This window comes from Dipodomys ordii, unplaced genomic scaffold (genome assembly GCF_000151885.1).
Source record: "Dipodomys ordii isolate 6190 unplaced genomic scaffold, Dord_2.0 Scaffold192, whole genome shotgun sequence".
In the NCBI taxonomy this organism is placed as follows: Eukaryota; Metazoa; Chordata; class Mammalia; order Rodentia; family Heteromyidae; genus Dipodomys; species Dipodomys ordii.
In genome coordinates this window covers 3,741,687-3,753,265 of record NW_012267408.1, presented here as the reverse complement: position 1 = coordinate 3,753,265, position 11,579 = coordinate 3,741,687, and the positions used below count along the sequence as shown (strand labels likewise).

General features: G+C 39.0%; 1 protein-coding gene across 1 annotated transcript in view; it reads left to right on the top strand.

Moving 5' to 3' along the window:
* The first annotated feature begins 670 nt into the window (after positions 1-670).
* Positions 671-11,579, top strand: part of LOC105999558 (uncharacterized protein C2orf78-like) — an 11,944-nt gene continuing 1,035 nt past the window's right edge. The window contains 7 exon segments of the mRNA XM_013034607.1: positions 671-761; positions 3,651-3,677; positions 3,680-3,733; positions 8,574-9,323; positions 10,759-10,806; positions 10,809-10,859; positions 11,274-11,496. Coding sequence (XP_012890061.1) covers positions 671-761; positions 3,651-3,677; positions 3,680-3,733; positions 8,574-9,323; positions 10,759-10,806; positions 10,809-10,859; positions 11,274-11,496 — 1,244 coding nt within the window.

Here is an 11,579-nt window from a genome sequence, read left to right as displayed (position 1 = left end):
GATACAAATACTTGAACCAATCAAGAAGACATCATGACCCTCAGTTTCCTCACTCACAAAATGGTGATGTGACAAGTTCTCTAAAGATATCTGAGTCCTAAAATATTTCCATGCTAGAACGTAGTTATGAGTTTGTACAAGTACAGAGCCAGGGGAAGATAAAGCAGGAAAGGAGCAGCCTGCTTCCAGCCAAGGCAACAACATAGGAACCAGATGAATCAGTGTCCTCAGTTGCCCAGCTTGAAAAAGTTCATTAGAAGAATACCAAGTGGCTCCAACACTTATAACCCTTCTAAACTGATGGTTGGTATGTTTGTGGTTATTGGTAATAGAAGATTCCTGATCACAGGCAACATCTCAGCCAATTGTAGCCAATATAACCAAGATTAGCCCTTCCCAGCCGAGTGTGTCTCAGCCTCCTGTTGGTAGGCCTGAACATTACAAAACATACCTTCCACTTCTCTCCAACTCAAGCCTGTTTCTACTGCTGGGACTAAGCTCTAGTCACTCCCTAAGCTTCAAGACCAGCATTGATTCCAAGATTTCAGCTGCCAACCAATTCTATGAAGGAAACCTGGTATTCCTGGGCCAGTAGTATCAAATCCCATCACCAAAGAACAAAGGCCAAAGTGTGAAGCCATGAAAAGGCGGGCCCAGCAAGAGCGTGAGAATGCGGCCAATACACTGCTTTGGGGAAATTGCAGTGTTATGTTTAGAGACAAAAAAGATATGGAAGTTTCTTGATACCACGGCTATGCAATGTAAGAGCTGCTAGGATTGAGGGTACCAATTCAGTACCAGATTTTTTTCCAACTTACATATAAAGATAGATAATGACATTAATAGGACCATATAAAGATATATTGATGATTCATTTAGATACAGATAATAACAGAAAAATTCTCTATTGTCAAGGTTTTCAAAACAAACTGAACAATTGAATGTAATGGAATTGAATAAGTGGTTCATTAATAAAGATGCCATTTGTGTTTTCATAGATGATTATAGTTCAGCTATATAAATTTAGCTTGACAGGAATAAAGTCATCTTAAGCTATAAACATCATGATTGTTCAAAGGCACCCTTTTCCTGCATAGTTTCTCAATAAACTAATTAGACAAAACCAACAGACTTGGATGTTGAATTTTACAACAGAACACTTGGCTCCAGAATATGATTGATATGATTTATTAACATAAATCAGTTACTTTCAACTAGAATGACATATTTTTTGTCATATATATGCCTCTCATTCTGACCCACATTGTGGAGACTTAACATGCTCCTGCAACTTGAACAATGATCTGTCTGTGCATTCCCCAAAAAGGTTTCTGTAGGTCAATTCTGAAAAATAAAAAGAAAGAAAAGAAGTATGCAAACTGGGGACTAGGACAAGTCAATTTGCATTTGCCAAATAGAACAAATTGCATGGCTAAGAAATAAGTTGATGTTAGGTGAAATGAATCCCAAGATAAGCACTCAAATGTTTTTTCTTTCTTGGGATTGTTTCTAACATATTTATAAGATGATTTCTTTGTTGCCTTGTATGTCCCTCCCCCACAATATAACCCGTTTTGACTGTATTTGATGTTGATGTAATCTGTGGAGGGGAAGGAAAAAAACAAATTGTTTAAATAGGGATACAGGTGGACCCACTGCAACAATGAGATGTACAAGTCTTTATGTCGAAAAACAAACTTCACAACTTTGGGCAGAGGAAGGGGGGAGGAGGAAATAAGGGGGGCAGGTGGGAGGAAGGGAGATGGGAAGGGATAGGAAGGGGAAACAAAGGAGGAAGCAACAATGCTTGATAAGAAATGTACTCATTATCTTGCCCATGTAATTGTAACCCCTCTGTACAGTATTTTCACAATGAAAAACATAGAAAAACAAAAAAAAGCAACAAATTTTGACAGTCTTGGATTCCTTATAAAAAAAAAGAAACAAACCAAGAAAATGAGTAGATAATGCAGAAATTTTGAAAGTCTCTAAACATACTAAAATCAGTGGCATAAATGAGATGTTTTAAAATAAAATGAAAACTATTAATGTTTTACTTTTAAAGTCTTTCTCCTTAAGTGTATAAAGTTCTGAGCAGTTTCTGAACAAAAATACTCAATTGTATGATCCTTTAATACAAAAATACATTGTGCTTATTTCATAAAAACAAAATAAAACAAAACCTACCACATGAATCTCATTTCTCCCATCTACATTTTTTCCTGTGCTCTATCATTGTGTATTTTTTCTATTTGCTCTCCATTTTGCCTGACATTGCCTCCAAGTGTGACAGACAGAGAATACAAGAGCCCCAGAATTCTATAGTGGTGGTTTGTAAGGAGAACGAAGCTACAGTAACTGCCACCCTCATTTCACTTATAGAAGAGAAAGAAAAAATCCTCCATGCTCTGGCATAAGGATGAAGGAGACAGTGCGTGACTACATGGCCCAAAGAGCCAGGGGAGCAAATTATAAGCAAAATAATTGTTTAAAGCCAGAAAAAGTAAACTCCACATTCAACTGTATCTTTCATCTTTAATGTTTGCTTCTAATGTGCACACACCACATTTCAAAGTATCAGGGCAAAGAAAAGATCTCTGCTTCTAGGAGTAAACATCCATGGTATAAGAATGCAAAATCTAGTGTGACCAGGGCTCAGGCCTGTTATAACAGCTACTCAAGAGGCTGAGATGAGAGGATCACGGTTCTAAGCCAGTCTAGGTAGGAAAGTCTATGAGACTCTTATATCCAATTAATGACCAAGAAGTCAGATATGCAGCTATGGCTCAAGTGCTAGCTTTGATTTAAAAAGTAAAAGTTCTGGGACTAAGTCCTTGCCCTGAGTTCAAATCACAGGACCTATAATAAAATAACACATAAAAGAATGTAAAATCAAGATTTCTCCAAGAAATAATTCCTTAAATAAAGAAGAAAAAAATGAAGAACAGAGGAGAGATGCAAGTCCAATCTGGCCTAGAAGAACCCAGAACAAAGATGTCAAGGAGAAGACACTAGAAGGCAAGTGCCTTGGATTACAAAATTCCTTACAAGGTGCCAACAATGTACTTTTCCCTGCTCTTCAAACAGGTAACAAAAGAGCTCTTTCATTCTTCTTTGGCTATTGGAAAGTTCTAGTAAGTTCACTAATTGGGTCAACAAAATGATCTTAGAACAAGTGTAAGGCTTCAACCTCAAGGATCTTTCTTTGTCAAGCACATTATATGCACAAAGTAATTATAATATTTTATAAGATGAAATATAATGGGCAAATTATAAATAGCTTTAATAATGAACATTGGTGATGAACACTGAGATGATGTCTTCCATTTAAGAGCCTAGAGGAAAGTGGATAGTATGTCTGATTTGTAGACTTCAGGTCATCCAAGACCAAGCAGTCAGGCATTATTAAAGCTCTCCTGCCATTCTCTACCCAATCCCCTCTTCTGGTTCAGATTCTGATCTTGTGATTGGCTACTTCAGACCTTTCAACTGCCTAACTAATGACATCATTCTCCCACCAAACCAATCACCACCTAGTAGAATCCTGGGGTTACCATGGCATCCTTCGAATATTTGCATCATCGCAAGTGCCCAGTGCCCAGTGAGCAGTATCCAGTGAGCTCCTTACTGGGCACACTCGTGCTCTTTAGCTTCAGCTATCCACACATCCTCAAGTGTCATTCCTCATTCCTTGTATCTCCAGTTGATATTAACCCTTCTCTCAGTATGTCAGGTAAGGATAAAAAGGGTCTTCTAGACATGTGACTTAGCCACACATTTACTCTCTGACAAAATCTGTTGCTTTGTCTGCTACATGAAAATAATAAATTGGTCAATCTGGAATCACTTTGATTTCTAACACTGTGTTTACTTAAAGGGTAATCATGGATGGAGATTGAAGCCATAGACTTCTTCAGAGTGTCAATTTTTAACCAATTAATGGAGAAGGAAACCTTGGTGCAGAAAACTCTATACCAAGATACTTTATCTGTAACAGAGTCCTTCAACAGCTAGTTCCAATTTAGTATTTCAAATTTAGTGTATTCAAAGAACAATATTTAAGTCTTTCAATATTTCTGCTCAAATGAGGTACAGAGAAAAACAGAAAGAGAGGAGGGATGATCAGGCTAGCACCAGAGAGATGTTCTGGAAGGAAAAGTTCACCAGGAACCAGAAGGGTTAAGAAAAGATAAAGAGGAGGATGAGAAATAGGATAGAACCACAGCTATGAAGAGCATGGGGACATTCTTGAGAAAAGAGAGGTGGTTTAGAACAGAATGCTGAAGATGATCAAACCTGTTAAAATCAACACACAGAAACAGAGTACAATCTAACCACAGCAAGGCAAAATGCAGTTAGTTTTAGTCAAAGCACACATTAATGGACCACAAAGCAAAGTAAGGATAAAACAGACTCATTAAAAGCAGTTTCTAAGAAGTCACTTTTAGATGATTCTTACTTTATGATTCTTGTGATGTTTTTTCCAGATGACTCTGAATACAGATGATGCTTGATAGTACCGTTTTTTAACCTGTGAACTCAGGGCATAGCACTGGTGCCAGCCACGCCCCAGCCCTCTTCGTTTCAGTTATTTTCTCAGACAGGATTTGGAGTTCTACTTCAGGCCAACTTGAACCGTGATCCTTCTGCCTATGACTCCCTTGTACCAGTGACCACAGCCATGATCCACTACAGGAGGTTATGTGATTGAGATGAAATTTCACTAACCTGCCTAGAAGGCTGTCAAGCTACCCTCCTGGACTGTTTCCCGAGTAGTTAGGATCAGAGAAGTAAGCTGCTGAGCCCTGCCTTGACAGTTTCCAATGTGAACATTTTAGACATGTATTGTAGAAATGGCTCTTTATAACATATTTCTAGGCAGAGTTCTTGCAGAGGGTTGTGCAACATAAATTTCAGCATTACTTTTCATTCTGATTTTTTTTGGCTGGTCGTGGGTCCTGAACTCTGGGCCTGGGCACTGTCCCTCAGCTCTTCAGCTCAAGGCTAGCATTCTACCACTTTGAGCCACAGCGCCACTTCCAGCCTTTTCTGCTTATGTGGTGCTGAGGAATCGAACCCAGGACCTCATGCATGCAAGGCAAGCACTCTACCACTGAGCCACTTTCCCAGCCCCTCACTCTGATTTTTAAACTTCATGGAGGTGTGTGTGTGTGTGTGTGTGTGTGTGTGTGTGTGTGTGTGCACGCGTGCATGTATATCAATACAAAGTTTTATACTCCAAGCCTGGGTGCTGTCTCTAAGCTTTTTATCTCATAGCTAATGCTCTATAACTTGAGCCACAGCTCTACTTCCTGGTTTTGGTGAGGAGCAGGTTGGAACCACGACCCTCAAAAACTTCAGGCAAGCCAGGCGCCGGTGGCTCTCGCCTGTAATCCTAGCTACTCAGGAGGCTGAGATCTGAGGATCGTGGTTCAAAGCCAGCCTGAGTAGGAAAGTCTGTGAAACTCTTATCTCCAATAAACCACCAGAAAACTGGAAGTGGTGCTGTAAATCAAGTGGTAGAATGCTAACCTTGAGCTGAAGAGCTGAGGGACAGCGCTCAGGCCCAGAGTTCAAGCCCCTGACCCACAAAAAACAAACAAAAACATCAGGCTCCTGAGTAGTTAGGATAACAGTCATAAATGCCAGGCATATATATATATATACATATACATATATATTTATATTTATATAAATCTGTGTATGTATATATTATGTATATATGAAGCATTTTAACTTTCATCAGTAGTAGTTCAAATAAAAGTTGTATCTTATCCTTATAATCAATTTCTGGCTAAACCAAAAATCCAAAAATCAAAGATAAAGATTTTTCTAAAAATAAAAATCAAAAGTTAATCTCCATATTTTAGTTCCACATTCATTTAAAACAATATTGACTTCCATTTTGGTTTTCTATAGTTAAAGAGTTGTTTGGGGATGGGACTATAGCTCAGTAGCACATTAGGACACTGCTGCCTATCTACTGCACTAACAAGACACCTTCAGTATCACATTATCTACATAAAATATAAAAGGCCTTACTTCTGCCTGGCATTGTAGCTTCTGTCTGTGATCCTAGCTACTAGAAGGCTGAAATCTGTGGATCACAGTTCTTAGCTAGACTGCAAGAGTAAGAGTCTTTGAAACTATTATCTTCAATTAACCACCCCAAATGGTCTGAGGCTCCACTAGCAGAGCTGTTGCTTTGAACACACACACAACTGAAGGATAGCGCTCAGGCCTAGAATTTAAGCACCAGGAATAATATTGTAGAAAGAAGGTCTGTGTTCTATTACCAGTAAAGAAAATGATGATGATGATGATGATGATGATGATGATGATATAATGATAACAGAACTCTGATAGTGATTAATTTTCATGGGTGATGATATTTTTCTTATGTTGAAGGTGATTTTCCTCATGATTGAACATGAAGCTAGGTTTTCATAATAAATATAAAACCTTCTAAAACCTTTTAAAAGACCTTTTAGTGCTTCTCTTTTTACTATATTATTTAAAATATCTAGCTAAAACAATTAATATCTTTAATTAATATCTTTAAATTGGAGTATAATATTTAGAGAAATAGGAATGGCTACAATAGTAGGATCCTTTTATTTTTGGTGATTTGTTGTCCTCTCTACCATTTTGGGTTTTATTTCTTTGCTCTGAATTTTTTTCTTTTTTGCATTTGTGCTATGTTGCCCAAACTGGTCTTAATCTCCTGAACAAGAGTGATTCTTCAGCCTCAGTAGCCTACATGCTAGAAATACAGAGGTGCCAGGCTTCCTACTCATTTTATAAAATGCTGGTCTACATCAATTATGACTGCTTATATGGCACGACTGTTGATACAAAAAAAATCCCAAAGATGTTATCTAACTCCTAGGATGAAAGGTCAGATAATAATCATTCTCAATAAACATTAGAAATTTGAATTAAAAGTACCATTTATACTATCAAAATTATGAGATACTTAGAATAATTATAAAAGATATGTGTAGGATGTATATGTTGAAAACTACAAAGTTTTGGTGAAAGGAATCAAAGCAACAGTCAAGTAAATGAAGTGTTATCCATGTTCATGGAGCAGAAAGTTCACTATTGTCAATTGAGGCAGGATGAGAGAAGAGAGATGTGTCAGTGAGAGATAGAAGATAGGGGTGGTGTACCTTTAAGACGAGAAACCATACATACTGACTTGAGGTTGAAGATTACAAGTTTGCTGCCAGCCTTTAAAATTAACTGACAAACTGTCTCAAAACAAAGTTCTTAGTCAGGTGCCAGTCGTTAATACCTGTAATCCTAGCTACTCAAAGAGATGAGATATGAACATGGAAGTTCAAAGACATCCTCGTCAATAAAGTCCTTAGGAACCTAGTCTACAGTTAACCACAAAAAGGCAGAAGTAGAGCTATGGCTTAAGTGGTACAATGCTACCCTTGAGCAAAAAAAACCTGGGCAAAATGCTCAGGTACCGAGTGCAACTCCCCAGATAGGGACATACAGACAGACAGACAGACAGACAGACACACACACACACACACACACACACACACACACATTCTTAATTCAAAGCCCACTTTCACTTCTGTGTTAGATTTTGGCTAAAATCAAGGAGAAATATCCATTTGTATAATATTGCACATATAATAACATCAAAACATTTATTGGTAAATATACTACACTTGATTATTTGATACATATCAAAATTATCTTTCATATCTTTGTATATTTTTAATTTTTGTCAACCTTTTCAGAACTGACTATATCAAGCTCCATATCAATCATGTATGAGACTTTTATTCATTATTCATTATTATGACTATTTACAAATATAATATGTCATTGGTGAATAAGTAAAAGCTCAGAAAATTTCATAGTTTTCTTGCAAAAAGCATGTCTTGAGAAAGTAACTCTGAGGTAATCTTTGTGACTTCAGGTCAGAAGGCAGACCTGAAGCGGTCTGACTTGACTTACCTTCTTGTCTGTGTTTTAAATGAACTCTACAAGTGTCCTGCAACTTATACAAGGTGTCACAACAGCAAGACAATGAAAACAGGATCACTGTTTTCTTGTGAACAACATCAGCTGCCTCATGAAAATTCTATTTCTCCTGATTTTGGTGCATTGTTCACCTGCTCACTCTTTATAACACGGTGTTCATAGCAATAAGAAAGAAGTACTCAAACCAATCAGGTTGACCTCTGACCCTCAGCTTCCTTACTCCAGAAATAATCTAACAAGTTCTCTAAAGATATCTGAGATCTAAAATGGTTCCATGCTAGGACATAGTTAAGAACAAATACAAGTGCAGACTAAGGGAAAGACAGGAAAGAAAAGAAGCCTCTTTCTACCCAGAAAACAGCACAGGAACCACTTGCTGTCTTCTGTTGCACAGCTTGATCGGAAGAATAACAAATGGCTCTGACTTATAAACTGACCATAGATAGGTCCATGAGTGTTGGTATTAGAGGGCTTCTGATCATAGCCAGCCTCAAATATACTGCTCCTCAAGTAAAGTGGAGTTTTTCAGTCTCATTCATTTTTTATCACCCTCTTGCTTCTTGCAGACAATTTCCAACATCCATCTCTATTTGGAACTGCAAACTCACCACAGCTCTCTGTTCCTGTGGTGAGCGATGCCACTTCTCTAGCAGGAAATGTCTGCAACCTCTCCAGAATCTCCACTCCAGCCTTCACTTCAACATGGCAACTACCATCAACCTCTGGCATCTCTTTCCAGCCACTCACGGGTACTGCCTATCTTTATCAACATTCTAGCACACCCATGCTGACAGGCGTTACTGGCCAGAACCACATCTGCACTTCAGCTTCCTCCTGTCCCAGTACTTTTGAAAGGAAGTACACAGGACACACTAAAAAGAAGTCATCTGAACTTAGAGACTTCACTGTGACTCTCAACCAGGGCACAGCAGTCCCTTCAATGGCTGTGACACCACGATATGTGGATGCCAATGCCATAGTCCCTCTGTATCCATCACTGTCTGCCAGCCTGGTTCAGGGGACATTATCTCAGATTCCACATCAAGAGAGTAGCATATTACTTCCCTACCAACCAAGAAACCAGGTTTACTACTATAATCAAAACACTATGGGTCCTCTGTTATTTGGAGAGCCTGGTCCCTGCCTGCAATCATATGGCTCTGTGACCTACACAGGGAGTGGGTTCTTTGCTCCTCAGCCAGAAATAGTGATGACACTCCAAGAGGTCCAGCCTACAGATGTCTTACCACCAGTCTCCACTTCTGGAATCTACTATTCCGTGTCTGCTCAACCTAACACAGAAACCAATTTCCAAGGTAAGCACAGACAGCAAAGAGGAATAGGACTAGCTTCATACAAAAGGAGGGGACAATCTACATCTGAATAGTAGAGCGTTCACAAATATAGTTTAAGTCCTGAGCCTCAACCACCACACTCACAAGGTGACCTCCATTTTCAGGCATAAATCATATGGCTAAGAGTATGTTTCAAGTGGAAGAGCACTTGAGCTGTGCCTCAACTGGTAGAATGCTAGCCTTGAGCCAAAAAACAAAAACTATGCGGAGTGCACAGACCCTGAGTGCAGCACCCAAACAGAGACACACACATATAGCACATAATCACATACTCAGAGATGCTGCCCACAGGAAACAGGCCATAAGATATACATTTTGTGTGTTTTGTAGGCAGAAAGTCCACTCTTGAGCTGAGCACCTGTGGCTCATGCTTGTGGCCTATTTACTCAGGAAACAGATTTGATGATTGAATTTCAAAGTCATACTGAAAACTTTTTCAGCATCTTCAGTTCACAAACAAATGCCAACACTAGTGGTCTACCTGAAATGGTAATGCACCAGCCCTAAGAAAAACATTGAGAAAAAAAAGGCTCTGAATTCAAGCCCCAGAATCAGTGAGCTCATACATACATACTCTCTCTCTCTCTCTCTCTCTCTTACTCATACACACACTCTCTCCCTCACACAAATCAAAACTCATATAAAACTTTCCCATTCTCTGTCTTTGTCTCTCTTTCTCTGTCTCTCTTTCTCTCTCGCTTGCTCATTCACTCTCCTTCTCCCTCTCCCTCTTCCCCCTCTCTCCATGATGTCATGAGACATGTTATATTTACAGGAGAGTGACAAAAATTGTTACCTATATAAAAATATGAGGAATCATAAAGTTACTTTTTTCTCATGGGATTGAACCCAGAGCTAAGAGTTTCATTTCTATTTCACTTGCAATAAACTGATGTCGGTGCCCTGAATCTTGTATATATACTTCTCTAATTTGGTGAGGGGAAGGGAAATGCTTAAATAGGGATACAGGTTGATCCATTGTAACAATGAAATGCATAAGACACTATGTTGAAAAAATGAACTTTACAATTTAGGCAGGGGGTTGGGGCTGGGGAATGTAGTTGTGGAGTGGGAGGGAAGGGATGGTAGGGTAACCAGGAGGTAACAATGCTTGATAGGGAATGCACTCATTACCTTGCTCATGTAACTGTAACCCCTCTGTACAGTATTTTTACAATAAAAAGTATTAAAAAAAAAGAAACAAGGGCATCTAATTAGCACCAGTTTTAAATAGAGTAGCTGTCACCCATCTTCTGACTCAGAGTCTTGTCCACAGACCATAAGACCAACTTCTAGGAACTTTGTTCAGTGATCAAAAATGCCTATTTAATTTGTTGGTGTGTGGGTGGAACATCTCACTTACCAGGGACTGATTTCTGCATTGATTACTTTGCACTGATGGAAACTAACCTGGGAATGGAAACTTTCCTAGAATTGCAATTTCCAGTCAGAAATTTTGTCAGCCAGAAATTCCAGACAGACCCAAGTACTACAAGTGTAAATTCTGAAGTAATTGAGAAAAATATGTGTCATCTGACCTTGGAGACATTTCTTAGAGATCCAGTATTAAACTCTCCTAATACCTTGGCCTTGCCTCCAGCTAATACAATACCCAAACAGAGAATAAGCATTAGGATGAAATTCAAACCAAGCTTTCAAAGCCTCTGGTTGCCTTCCAGAAAACTATACAAAGCCAGAATAACCCACTACACTCTTTAGGAATCCCTGAAATTTAGCAGCTGCCGGTCAAGCTCCTTAGGGACAAGGGAGAAGTCTACATGGGATAAAGCCAATTTGGAAATTTTGAGTCTTGAGGACAAATGGAATTGACTGTAACAATGAGTGGGCTTCCAGATATTGATATGCTGGTTAAAGACATTCATTTTAACCAGATTTTCAATTCATTCACAGATCTCAAACAATCCACTGTTTCTACTACAACCGACATCAAAGGTACAGAAACTAATTGCAGCCAAAACAAGATTCTCCTCCAGGAAAACTCAGTGGTCACTAAGCATTCCACTGATCAAGTCCAAAGGAACAAGCATGAAGCCTTGGAAAGTGTGGATGGAACTCCTGAGGTCAAAGTCGAATGCCAGCCCCCAGAGCTCCTGCTGGAGGAAGAGGTGACTGTGTGCACCATCCCATCCAGTGACCAGGCTTCCGTGAACACAGACAAACATTCTGACAGCAAATCTCCAAAAGCTGCATCCAGCA